This window comes from Cervus elaphus, chromosome 9 (genome assembly GCF_910594005.1).
Source record: "Cervus elaphus chromosome 9, mCerEla1.1, whole genome shotgun sequence".
Classification (NCBI taxonomy): domain Eukaryota; kingdom Metazoa; phylum Chordata; class Mammalia; order Artiodactyla; family Cervidae; genus Cervus; species Cervus elaphus.
This window is the reverse complement of record NC_057823.1, coordinates 17,502,399-17,515,945: the sequence shown is the minus strand read 5'-3', so window position 1 is coordinate 17,515,945 and position 13,547 is coordinate 17,502,399. Positions and strand designations below refer to the sequence as shown.

The 13,547-nt window shown below is 48.7% G+C and overlaps 1 protein-coding gene across 7 annotated transcripts in view; it reads left to right on the top strand.

Moving 5' to 3' along the window:
• Positions 1-3,744: 3,744 nt before the first annotated feature.
• Positions 3,745-13,547, top strand: part of TYK2 (tyrosine kinase 2) — a 29,587-nt gene continuing 19,784 nt past the window's right edge. The window contains exons 1-7 of one of the 7 annotated variants that reach the window (XM_043911471.1): positions 3,745-3,916; positions 4,961-5,078; positions 5,219-5,285; positions 5,596-5,811; positions 9,846-9,969; positions 10,087-10,234; positions 10,555-10,718. In XM_043911471.1, the coding sequence (XP_043767406.1) occupies positions 5,616-5,811; positions 9,846-9,969; positions 10,087-10,234; positions 10,555-10,718 (632 nt within the window). In that variant the 5' untranslated portion in view covers positions 3,745-3,916; positions 4,961-5,078; positions 5,219-5,285; positions 5,596-5,615. Of the gene's footprint in view, positions 3,917-4,960; positions 5,105-5,218; positions 5,318-5,595; positions 5,812-9,740; positions 9,970-10,086; positions 10,235-10,554; positions 10,719-13,547 lie in introns of those variants that run through there. The other 6 variants (XM_043911467.1, XM_043911472.1, XM_043911468.1 and 3 more) reach the window with 6 other exon arrangements.

The window sequence follows — 13,547 nt, the reverse complement described above, 5'->3', positions numbered from 1 at the left end:
TAGCAGTGACTGATGGGTGGATGGTGGGCATCCTGTTTCTATCCTGAGTTCCCTCAGGGCTCACCATCTGTGCGGCTGTAACGCTGATCTCTGGTAGCCTCGACCTGCAGCGGTTTGAAGCAGGGTTTCAGTTCCCCTGTCAGAGATTGAAGGCAGCCTGAGGCAGTGAGAATGCTTAATTCTCACCACTAAGACCATCAGGCCCTGGCCTGTCAGCTGTGTAGAAATGAATGTCCACATAGAGACAGGAAGTAGTGAAACAAGTAGTGATTATTAAGAAGGAAAAAGAGCATGTGTGGATAGACACATAGGCAGGCTCAGAGACAGAGTCACGCCCTTATGGTAGTTTGAATCACTCTTCTGGTGCATATCTTCCAGGTCTCCTTTGGCCAATCATCTTGCTTGGCCTGGTTCTGAGTATGTATTTGGTTTATCTCAGTAATCTCCCATGTATGCACGCATCACTTAGCCAAGATGGATTCCAGTGAAGAGGCCTATGGATAGGCTAACCTCACTTACTATGAGGTGACGCCCCCTCCTTTTTGACCTCCAAGGAGCCTTTCTGTGCATGTATAGTCGGGGTCTCTTGACTTGTTGTTCAGTCACCAGGTTGTGTCTGACTCTCTGCGACTCCATGGACTGCAGCTCACCAGGCTTCCCTGTCCTTCACCATCTCTAAGAGTTTGCTCAAATTCATGTCCTTCGAGTCGGTGATGCCATCCAACCATCTCATCCTCTGTCATCCCCTTCTCCTCTTGCCCTCAGTCTTTCCCAGCAGGAGGGGCTTTTCCAATGAGTCGTCTCTTCACATCAGGTGGCCAAAGAATTGGAGCTTCAGCTTCAGCATCAGTTCTTCCAATGAATATTCAGGACTGATTTCCTTTAGGATTGACTGGTTTGATCTCCTTGCTCTCCAAGGGACTCTCAAGAGGCTTCTCCAGCACCACAGTTCAAAAGCATCAGTTCTTCAGCGCTCAGCCTTCTTTATGGTCCAACTCTCACATCCATACATGACTACTGGAAAAACCATAGTTTTGACTATAAGGAACTTTGTCTGCAAAGTGGTGTCTCTGATTTTTAATTCGCTCTCTGGATTTGTCATAGCTTTTCTTCTAAGGAGCGTCTTTTAATTTCATGGCTGCAGTCACCATCCATGACTTGGAGAATGAGAAATACGTGGTCTCTGTCTTTTACCTGGGCAAAGCTTAGCTCTTCTGTCTCCTGCTAATTTGGAGCATCCGTCCACAGGGGAGAAACCAGCTGTTTACCCTGAGGCCCATCTAGCTCCTACTCAATGTGATGGCTGGATGAGTGCAATATCCTTTGTTTACTGATATGGCAGGCAATATTTTTGACTCACAAAACAGTAAGGGAGACTCTTCAGGACAACTGCAATGGGGGACTGCAAAAGGGGAGAGCATTGGGCTCAACTCTGAATGCAGCAAAGACATCTGGGGATTGCCAGGCAAAGAGCAGAATGAGGGTGTGACAGGGGGAGGGTGGGAGGGGAGATTCCCTGGTGGTCCAGTGGAATCCACCTTGGAATGCAAGGGATACGGGTTCGATCCTCGGTCCGGGAAGATCCTAAATGGTGCAGAGCGACTAAGCCAGTGTGCCGCAACTGCTAAGTCAGTGCTTACAGTGCAAGAGCCTCAACTACTGAAGCCCACGTGCTGTGACTACTGAAGTCTGAGCTCCTAGAGCCAGTGCTCCCCAATAAGAGGAGCCACCGCTGTGAGAAGCCCAAAGCAGCAAGGGCAACTCTTAGCTGATCCCAAAAAGAAAATAAATAAATGAATAAATAAATCTTAAAAAAATTAGGGGTAGGGGGATTCTTGCTAAACTGACCTCACAGGATTCTTGCTAAAGAGAGGACGAATATTTACGCATCAAAGGTGGAGACTGAGAAACCTGATCAGATATTAGGGGTCGGGGGATGACTGTGCAGGACTAAGACAGGACCGGGGCCAAGGTTGAGGGGTAGTCAAGAAGGTGCGGGGCTTCCCTGGTGGCTTAGGGGTAAAGAATCCACCTACCAGTGCAGGAGATTAAGGTTTGATCCCTGGTCTGGGAAGATCCCATTTGTCACAGAGCAACCAAGCCCAAGCAGCACAACTATTGAGCCGGTGCTCTAGAGGCCGGGAGCCGCAACTACTGAAACCCAAGCACTCTAGAGCCTGTGTTCCACAACAAGAGAAGCCACAGCAATGAGAAGCCCGCACACCACACCTAGAGAGTAGCCCCTGCCCTCCGCAACTAGGGAAAAGCCCATGCAGCAACGCAGACTCAGGACAGCCAAAAATAAAAATAAATAAAATTATTTTAAAGAAGGTTCAGAGAACTAAAGTTTGGGCAAGGAAAGAGTCTTTGTCACCTCTCTGTATCTCGGTTTCTTTCTCTGAGAAATGGAGATAAGAGATGCCAGAGGACTACTGCTAACATCAGATTGTTAGGGGAACCCACTGACTGAAACCTACTGCCCTGGCCAGGCTTTATAGTAACTACCTGAGTGAGTTATCTTACAACAGGAGGAATGCAGAACTAACAAACTACCAAAATTCTGGTAAGGAATGCAGAACTAACAAACTACTACCAACCAGAAAGAAATCGGGAAAGGTCAAAAGGAGAGAGAAAATGCCAATACACACTCGGACCACCTCCCAGAATCCTTGCTGGAATTCATCTAGGCTGATCCACGAATGCACCACCAGGAAGGACTCTGAGTCAGAAAGACTGGCCAGAGACAACCCAGAAACTAACCCCATCACCATAAAACCCAAGACTGAGAGCCACGCAGCAGAGCAGTTCTCCTGGATTCCCTTACTCCGATGCTCTCTTTTCCCCCCGGGTGCCCCTTTCCAATAATGTCTTTTGCTTTGTCAGTACATGTGTCTCCTTGGTAATTAATTTCCAAGTGTTAGACAAGAGCCCACTCTCAGGCCCTGGAAGGGGTCCCTCTTCCTGCAACAAAATGAAATAATGCGTACGAACCGCTGAATGCACAGCCTTCTCTGCAAATGTAAATAGCAGCGACTTGTTTTGCAGGGATCAGAACTTGGATCAGGTGGGACGCCCAAGCTGCTACCTTGAGCAAAGAGGCCTCAGAGAACAGGATTTTGTTGTTGTTCTTCAGTCACTCTGCCACCCCAGGCTTCCCTGTCCTTAACTATGAGTTTGCTCAAATTCATGTCTATTGAGTCAGTGATGCCATCGACCATCTCATCCTGTCGCCCCCTTCTCCTCTTGCCCTCAATTCCCAGCGTCAGGGCTATGGATGATCAGAAAAGGAATGTGAGCTGGTGGGCCCTGAATGCCTCCTCCAGAAGGCGGGGGTGGGGGTGGTTGGTGGCTGGTGGGGTGTCTCAGCTCTGAGAATCAGGGCTGGCCACGCAGACAGGGAGGAGAGGCAGGACGGAAAGTAGGGCCACACGGCAGCGGGGTTGGAGGATTGAATGGCAGCCAGCTGCAACCTTGATCGCCGAGATGACGATCTGGCCTTGCATCAGGGTAAGGGCTGGAAGCCAGACTTGCTTGGATTCACACCTGGCGTGGGTAACTGAAGTCTCGGCGCCGCAGAGACTCCTCCCTATCCAGCCCCGGGTTGAGCGACACTTGAAGCCTGAACCAATAGGGGAGCCGCCGTAGTAGTGAAGGGGCGGAGCAGGACAGCGACCAATGAATGTGCCCGTTTCAGGCGCCCAATGGGAGGTGCTGTTCCAGGGGCGATCCAGAGACCGCTGCTCGGGGCGGTGGGGCGGGTCCAGGGTTGTAGCGAGTTCCGGGGAAAGGGTGAGTCTGGAAGTGGGCGCGAGGGACTGCGCCCGGGAGATCACCAGGAAGGATGCAGCTGGCGGAACTGCCCTTTGCAGGAGGCGGTTAGAAGCCCCCCCACTGCCTTGTGACTGATCGATGCCGGGTGGGTACACAGCGCGGTTCCTGCCAGCAGGGTTTGGAGGTTTCTGGCGGGGAGGTGGGGGTGCTTAGGGGGTTGGGGGCTGCGGACCTCGCTTAGACCTCATCTTCAAAGCTAGATCTGTGCCCAGTGGGGATGAGGAAGGAGGAGATGGCCACTACAAAAGCCCGATCCCTAGGGTCTTATCTCAAAGATAAACATTTGTTGTTGTTCAGTAGGTCAGTCGTGTCTGACTTTGCGAACACTTACCGAGCGTTTGCCAGGCCCCTCGCGGAGCCTCTTCTCTGCTTCAAGCTCATTGAATCCTCCCAACAACCCTTTGAGAGAGAGAGACTGTTTTATGCCTATTTTCCAAATGAGGAAACAGGCTCCGAGAGAAGTTGATTCCTGAGAAATCCGGCATTATGCAATTGTGATATTCTGTTTTTCCCTCATCACGGTCTTAAATGAGTAACGTCCCTCTAATTGCTAACAGTCCTCTGGAACTACTTGGAGACCTCAGGAAGCCTGCACCCTGGGTCTGTCTCTTAAAAAGTTCCACATTGTTGGGAAAAGAGCTGAACAGAACCCCTCTGCCGCTCAGGGAGCCAGCAGGGACCGGGGTCACTAGTAGGGGTAGATGTGGGAGGCAGGAATATTGGCTGAAAGAGAGAAACGACTATGATTATAAAATTAATGATAATGACTTCATTCTTGGCTTTATCATATTTGTTATTTGGTCATGCCTGTATCAAGATTCTTTTTTTTTTTTTTCAAGATTCTTAATGTGTAACATGCAGAACTGTGTTGAAACATCACAACCTAATTGATTTATAACTCGTTTTAAAAAAACGTAGAAAAAATAACCATAACTACAATCATCCGATTTAGTTACACAATATAAAAAATGTGAAGTGTAACAGCAGTCATCAAAATGTGAGGTGGAGAATTAGAAATGTAAAGTTTACAAATTCTACTAAAGGGAAGCCATTAGCTTAAAAGAGGGTATTGTCAGTGTGAGGTATGTTTTGTAAGTCTCATGACACATCTTAAACTTGTTAAACTCAGGGTAACCACAAGGGAAAAATCCTGTAGTAATTTCATCCAAACACAAAGACAGACAGCAGGATAAGAAACAAGGAAGAACCTGTCTACAAAGCAACCAGAAAACAACAAAATGGCAATAATAAGTCCTCACCTGCTCACAATATGGTACAGTAGTGCATCATTCCCTTACAACTCTAGTTTAAAAGTTCCTTTAAAAGGAATGTAGAAATGTCACAACCGTCTCTTCATGGCAACACTCTCAGCATGTCTGTTTTCCAGATGGGGAGACTGAGGCCCAACATGATGAAGTGACTTGCACCTGAGTTGACACAGGATTCACCCCCAGGTCTGTCTGACCACCCAGGTTATTTTGGAAAGGTGGGTTCAGGGCAGACTTGTATTGGTGAATTTGTCCAGTAAAGGGGTTGGTGGTGGTGCTGTTCATGACTGATGTAGCGTGGAGGGGAGGGTGTCACATACCCCAGCTCCATCAAACAGATGTGGAAACTGAGGACTATGAAGGGGAATTGGGTGCCTAAGTTTGCACAGTGAGAGGTCCCAAATCTTTCCCTTCAGTCTGGAAGGTGGGAAGGTTGAGGTACTAAAAAGGGCCCTCAACGCTGAGGCCTGGGGGTTGATAGGGTGTTCCTTCACAGGCAGGCCGGCTGTCAAGAACATGCCTTTGTGCCAATGGAGGGCCGCCACCAGGGGCAGGAAGCCCAGTGGGGACGGAGCTCAGCCCATGGCCACCAGAGGAGGCCTGAAAGTGCTTCTGCACTGGGCTGGCCCCAGTGGTGGGGAGCCCTGGGTCACCTTCACTGAGGCCACACTGACCGCAGAGGACGTCTGCATCCACATCGCACACAAAGTCGGTGAGTCCCGGCCGTCGGCTCCATAGCGGGGTGGAGGTGCCAGCAGCCACTGGGCCCTGTTCATCCAGTTGTCTGCCCATTCACACAGCCCGCGTTGAGTGAGTACCTTCTGTGTGCCAGTCCCCAATTACTGTCTCTGTAATTTGCAATCAGCTTTGTAAAAAGCTGATATTCTAATGAAATCGAAAGTGTTAGTTGCTCCGTTGTGTCCAACTCTTTGCAGCCCCATGGACTGTAGCCTGCTGGGCTCCTCTGTCCATGGGATTTCCCAGGCAAGAATACTTCAGTGGGTTGCCATTCCCTTCTCCAGGGGATCATCCCAACCCAGGGATCGAACCTAGGTCTCTTGCATTGCAGCTGAATTCTTATAGGACTCATCAAGAAATGCAATAAATAAGGAAACTGAATAGAAGGCCAGAGATGATGGTAAAGATTTAACACTTGGGGACTTGCCTGGTGGTCCAGAGGTTAATACTCTGAACTTCCACTGTGGGGATGGGAGCCAGGGTTTGATCCCTGACTGGGAACGAAGATGCCACAAATCGCATGGTGCAGCCAAAAAAAAAAAAGATTTAAAACTTGAGGAGATAAGGGAGCAAGCCACAGGGACATCTGGCAGTGAGAACAGCAAGTGCAAAGGCCCTGAGGTGGGAACTTGCTGGTAACTATGAGGAGGCCAGTGTGGCTGTAGCCAAGTGAGTGAAGGGGAGACAGGGATAGGTGAGGGTGAATAGGTGATGGTGCAGGTTGTGCAGAGCCTTTTGGACCTCAAGGAAGACTTTGAATTTTACTGCAAGTGAGGTGGGAGCCATGGAGGACTGTGAGCAAAGGAGGAGCATGGTTGGACTCAAGGGTCAAAGATGCTCTGACTGTTGTGGCGGGAGCAGAGTGTGGTGGGTGAGGTCAGGAGCAAGGAACTCCAGGAAGGGAGATGATGGGTGAGAGGTCAGCCAGAGCCAGGTCTTAAACCTTAAAGCTTAAAGGCCTTAAACCCCAGAGAGAGTTTAGACTTTTTCCCAGGAGCAGTAGGGAAACATGGAATGGTCATGAGAGCTTGCAGTGGATGTGCTCAGAAGTCTAATGTCTTCTGCCAGAGGAAGAGAGGGCATCTTCAAGGGGACTTCACTTACCTACCCCTTCCTCCAGGACATCCTCTCAACCCCCCTGCCCCACAACTGAATGGGGGCTTTCCGGTAGATTTCTATAGCACTTTATACTTTTCCACTGATGGCAATACTTTATTTTCCAATAATAAATAAATAAATGATTGACTGCACCAGGTCTTAGTTGCAGCACTTGAGATCTTTAGCTGCAACATGTTCGATCTAGTTCTCTGACCAGGGATAGAACCTGGCCCTCCTGCATTGGGAGCGCAGAGTCTTAGCCACTGGACCACCAGGGAAGTCTCTGACCGTAAAGAAGTCGGACAGGTTTGCTAGGTGTGTGAATCATGCCTGGTGAAGGTCCCAGAGAACCTGATCTGTTTGAGGAAGCAAAAGATCTTAAGAGTAACTGGAGCATCCGTTTCAAGAATTTAGAAGGGAAACTAGAAATTCAAAGCAGAGCATGACTGTCTGGGTCCAGGTCATGGTTGTTCATTGCTGAGGGGGTTGAGCTTTCTTATGGAGCCAAGGGGGGGCCATGGAAGGTTTAAGCCAGAGAGTGAAATAGATTGGTTCTTTTTTTCCAAAGAATATCTTCCTCTAACATTTGTCTTTTTTTTGTATTTTAAATATTTATTTATTGGCTGCATCAGATCTTTGCTGCAGTGTAGGAGCTCCTCACTTGTGGCTTATGGGCTTAGTTGCCCTATAGCATGTGGGACCGTAGTTCCCAGACCAGAGATTGAATCTGCATCCCCTGCATTGGAAAATGGATTCTTAACCACTGGACCACCAGGGAAGGCCCACAGATTGGTTCTTTAGGAAGCTGTCTCACAGGGAGGCATGCTCCTTCTTTGGGGTGCAGTAAACTTGGATGTAACGATTTTTTTTTTTTGGTTGTGCCATGTGGCTTATGGGATCTTAGTTCCCCAACCAGGGGTTGAATCTGGGTCCTCAGCAGTGAAAGCACCAAGTCCTGACCATTGGACTCCTGGGGAATTCCTGGATGCAGTGATTTTTGTAGAGCAATTTGGCATCCTATAACCCGAATACATTCCCTGAGGGCATACAGTTCTGCTCCTAGATACGCACTCTACAAACACTCGGCTCATGTGTTCCAGGAGACGCACACAAGAATGTTCAGAGCAGCCTCATTTATCTCACTGAGAAATAAGAGGCCATCTCAAAGTCTGTGTAGAGGAGAATGCACAGATCAGTTGCAGTGTGGTTGAACGCTGGAATAGTATGCAGCCAGGAAAAAGAAATTCAACCAAAGTTACATGTATCACGTGTGAAGCTTAAAAGCTATCATAGCCTGAAAAAACAAATTGCTTAAGGACACCTATGATATAATACGACATTCAAGTTTATAGCATTTAAAACTAGGTCATAGAAAATATGAAAATGATAAACTCTAGTTCAGGAGTATGGTTACCTCTTTGTGATAGCAGAGAGGAGGTGGATGTAGGTGAGGGTTTCATTCGGACTTGCCAAGTTTTATTTCTTTAGTGGCTGGTACTTGCTGCTGCTGCTGCTGCTGCTAAGTCGCTTCAGTTGTGTCTGGCTCTGTGCGACCCCATAGACGGCAGCCCACCAGGCTCCCCCGTCCCTGGGATTCTCCAGGCAAGAACACTGGAGTGGGTTGCCATTTCCTTCTCCAATGCATGAAAGTGAAAAGTGAAAGCAAAGTCGCTCAGTCATGTCCGACTCTCAGCGACCCTGTGGACTGAAACCTGCCAGGCTCCTCTGTCCATGGGATTTTCCAGGCAAGAGTACTGGAGTCGGGTGCCCTTGCCTTCTCCAGGCTGGTACTTAGGTGATTATAAATTATTCCAAGAGAACTATTTTAGATACAGTTTTTAAGTGATGTATGTATTAAAAAAGATGCTTGGGTGGCCAGTATAGGTAATGACAACAAATCTGGAGGCTGAACTGGGACTGCGTTTTGTATTTGAAGGAAGTGGGTGGATCCTAGAGAGAATGAAGGGTGCAGAAAGAACAGGACTTGTGACCAATCTGATTTTGAGGGGGTGGGATGAGTTAGGGACAAAGATGAAATCCTGGCTTAGAGAACTAAGCTGAGAAGGGGCAGGTTTGGGGACCTCAGATGAGATCTGTCTGTAACAAAGCACATCTCAGGGGGCCAGAGATATCTGCAGGATGACAGCCAAGGATAGTTGGCTATTTCTCTGGGGCTGGAGTTCCGAGAGAGACAGGCAAAGTGCCAGCAGTCTGAAGAGCTGTGTTAGTAAGTCTGTGCTAGGTTTGCTGTAGTCAAAAGCAGCATCCCCCCAATTCTCCTGGGTTAAGATGGTGAAAATTAACCTTAAGTCTTATAGTGAAAGTGTTAGTTGCTTAAACATGTCTGACTCTTTGCGGCCCCGTGGACTGTAGTCCACCAGGGCCCTCTGCCCATGGAAGTCTCCAGGCAAGAGTACTGGAGTGGGTAGCCATTCCCTTCTCCAGGGCGTCTTCCCGAGCCAGGGATAGAACCTGGGTCTTCCACATTGCAGTCAGATTCTTTACCATCTGAGCCAACAGATGTAAGCATTTAATGCTGATGCCCTAGCGTTTAATGCTGATCAAATGGTTCCCCTCTATCTTGTAGTTTCACCACTACGCATGAGGGGTCTCCAACATTCCCCCAGTAGGGAAGAGGACAAGAGAGTTTATTTCTAGACCTGGAAAACATATATTCCTTCTGTCCACATCCCATTGGCCAAAAAACTGTCCAATGCCCTCATCCTAGCTGCAAGGGAGACTGGGAAATGTAGTTTTTCTGTGTGGCCAGCATGGTCTACATATTGCATTGTCTTCTTTCGGCAGGGGAGGAGGCCAGGGAGAGGTTGTGAAGGGAGACAGCAGGTCTAGGAGTCCACGAGGCTAATGGCAGCAGACATCAACTTCCTGACTCATTTCTCCCCTGTGCAGGCATCACCCCACCCTGCTTCAATCTTTTCGCCCTCTTCGATGCCCAGGCCCAGGTCTGGCTGCCTCCAAATCACATCCTGGATACCTCCAGGGACTCCAGCCTGACGCTGCACTTCCGCATGAGGTGGGCAAAGTCCCCTGAGAAGGCTTTTGTCCTCTCCCCTCCCTCCCTTGTCCCCACCTGCCAAAACTTGGCCTGAATCCATGCTAAACCCTGATTGCACCCTCTTCTTTCCTGCAGGTTTTATTTCCGAAACTGGCATGGCACGAATCCTCAGGAGCCGGCTGTGTACCGCTGCGGGCCCCCAGGGTCCGAGACTTCCTCAGAACAGGCAGAGCAGGGGGTGCAACTGCTGGACCCTGCCTCCTTTGAGTACCTCTTTGAGCAGGTGTGAGCAGGGCTGGGGAGGCGTGACTATTTGTGAGGGACCTTGGGTGAGTGAGGAGCCGCCACTTCCCTCCCAATTTGCTATAGCTAGTGGGTTTCACTGATGCCATCTGGGATCCTTTGGCTGCCTGAACAAAAGGGTTTTGGACTCTTAGGGTTGCAGGGGTAAGAGTACTGTGGTTGATTAGTGATGTCTGCCACAGGCATAGGATTGGGCAGATGAGGCATACGTATGGAGTCCCTCCCTTCCTGAAAGTAATCGGAAGCTGGGGAGTGAACAGGTTTTCACACCTCCCTTTCTGCCTGGTTCCCCATCCCCAGGGCAAGCATGAGTTTGTAAATGACGTGGCATCACTATGGGAGCTGTCTAGCGAGGAGGAGATCCACCACTTTCAGAATGAAAGCCTGGGCATGGCCCTTTTGCACCTCTGCCACCTTGCTCTCCACGATGGTGTCCCCCTTGAGAAGGTGGCCAAGAAGACCAGGTATCTGGGAATGGGGCGGGGACATTGCATAGGTAGATGGACATGCCCGGATATCTGAAGGCCAGGGTAAACTTTGCATACTGCCATGCCTTCATTCACTCAACAAACATTTATCAAGCACCTGCTGTGTGCTGGCACTAGTTTTGGGGGTTGGACACACAACAGTAAGCCAGGCAGACAAAATCTGTGACTTCCTAGAGCTCACTTAAAAAAAAAAATTGTGTATTTATTTTGGCTGTGCTTGGTCTTAGTTGCAGCATACAGGATCTTTAGTTGTGGCATGCAAACTCTTAGTTGTGGCACATGGCATCTAGTTCCCTGACCAGGGATCAAGCCCAGGGCCCCCTGCATTGGGAACACAGAGTCTTAGACACTAGACCACCAGGGAAGTCCCTGGAGCTCATATTTGAGGGAGAAGACAGGCAATAAGCAAAATACAAAAGTAAAATGTATAGTGTTTCTGATGGTGACGAATGCAATGGGGAAAAATTAAACTGGAAAAGAGGAAGAGGGTATTAGAGAATGAGGGGCATACAGTTTAAAACTGGGTCATCAGTTTCTCACTGAAAAGGTGACATTCACTTTCAGAGATTTGAAGGAAGTAAAGGAGGGAGCCAGGTGGGTATTTGTGAGAAGAGAATTTTCCAGAGCTATCAGCCAGTACAGAAGCCCTGAGCCTGGGCTGTGCCTGATGTGTTGGAGAAAGTATGGCTGGAGTAGAATGAGCTTGGATGACTCCCTAGAATTCAAGGGAAGGGAGAAGGCAGGAGTCTGGGGGAGTTACTCACCTCCACTGAGGTGAGGACTGGAGCAATCAGGGCACACTGCCTGGAGGAGGCAACCTTGCAGTTTTTTGTTTTTCTTTTTTGGTTGTGCTATGCAGCTTGTGGGATCTTAGTTCCCCCATCAGGGTTTGAAACCAAGGTTCCAGCAGTGAAAGTGCCAAATCCTAACCACTGAAAACCGCCAGGGAGTGTCCCAGGACCTGCATTTTAAAAAAAACAAAAATCATTTATTTTCTTTTTGGCTGCATCAATCTTAGTTGAGGTATATGGAATCTTCATGATCTTCTCTCTAGTTGCAGCGTGTGGGCTAAGTTGCCTTAGGTCATGTGGGGTCTTAGTTCCCTGACCGAGGATCAAGCCTGCGTCCCCTGCATTGAAAGGCATATTCCTAATGACTAGAACACCAGGGAAGTCCTAGGACCTGCAGTTCTTTTTGAAATTATTTATTTATTTTTGGTTACGCTGGGTCTTTGTTGTGGCGTAGGCTTTCTCCAGTTGTGGCGAGCAGAGGCCACTCTCTAGTTGCAGTGCACAGGCTTCTCACTGCAGTGATTTGTTGCCCAGCACAGGTTCTAGAGCACAGGCTCAGTAGTTGTGGCGCATGGGCTTAGCTGCTCTGCAGCATGTGGAATCGTCCCAGATTGGGGATTGAACCCCTGCCCCCTGCGTTGGCAGGTGGATTCTTTACCACTAAACCACCAGGGAAATCCTAGGACTGCAATTCCTTTTTTAAAAAAACTAGTTTATTTTTAATTGGAGGATAATTGCTTTACAATGTTTTACAAATCGGCCATAGGTATATACCCATGTCTCGGCAATTCTTAAAGCACATATTTTTCAATCCATGTCGTGTTATCACTCTGGAGGACCAGGGCTGTGACCATGAAGCCAGGATGCTGGGGAGCCCAGAGGAAACACTCTACCTAGCCTGGAGATCAGAGGATGCTCCTGGGGTGACATTTCTGCTAAGACCTGAAGGTTGAGTTGGCTTTATCCAGACGTGGACTGTTTTGGCAAAGCATTGGAGGCAGTGGGAACAACATATACAGAGGCCCAGAGGCAGCAGACGGCAAAGGCCTGTTTCCAGGGGAATTGAACTTGGAATGCAATTGCCCAAGTGCTAGAGTCAGCCAGGCACTAATCGGGGGTCTTTTTCCCTCAAGGTCTTTAGGGAGCCCTGGAAAGATTGGGAGTTGGGGCAGAAGACAGCTAGAACCTCGAGCTTTAGGATCCCTCTGTTCAAGGGATGGAAAAAATGGCCTGGGACATGGAAGATAAGGGTTGGGTGTGTGTGAGAGTGTGTGTGTGAGTGTGTGTGTGTGTTTAGTTGCTCAGTCATGTCTGACTCTTTGCGAGTTCATGGACTATAGTCCCCCAGGCTCTTCTGTCCATGGGATTTCCTAGGCAGCAATACTGAAGTGGGTTGCCATTTTCTCCAGGGGAATCTTCCTAACCCAGGATCGAATTCGCGTCTCCTGCATTGGCAGGGGGATTCTTTACCACAGTGAGCCACTGGGGAAACCCAGGATGGGGTGTAGAAACCTGTAATCTGAATGGGCTGTGCTGGGGACTTTGCTAGTCTAGGAATCCACCTGCCAATGCAGGGGACTTGGGTTTGATCTCTGATTCAGGAAGATCCCACCTGCCACCCCTGTGCCAGAACTACTGAGCCTTCTCTCTAGAGCCTGTGCTCCCCGAGCCCAACCAAAAAAAAAAAAAACAAACATACGTACATAATAAAATAAACGGGCTCTGTGGTGGGCAGTTCAGGCAGGAGAAGAGGTGAAGAGTACAGCTTTGTGAGGAGCAGAGGGGCTTCCCAGAGCTGTCCTTTTATTGATAATCATATTAATGATCAAAACAATAGTGACTTCTCTAGTAATAATAATAGCCAACACTCACATAGTCTTTATTTTGTGCCAATCAATAGTCCTAATTCTCTCGTCAGCCCTAGATGTGGGTACTGTTTGATCCCATTTTACAGATGAAAAGACGGAGCTCTTTAGAGCTTAAGGAATTCACCCAATATCTGGAATTTCAGCCA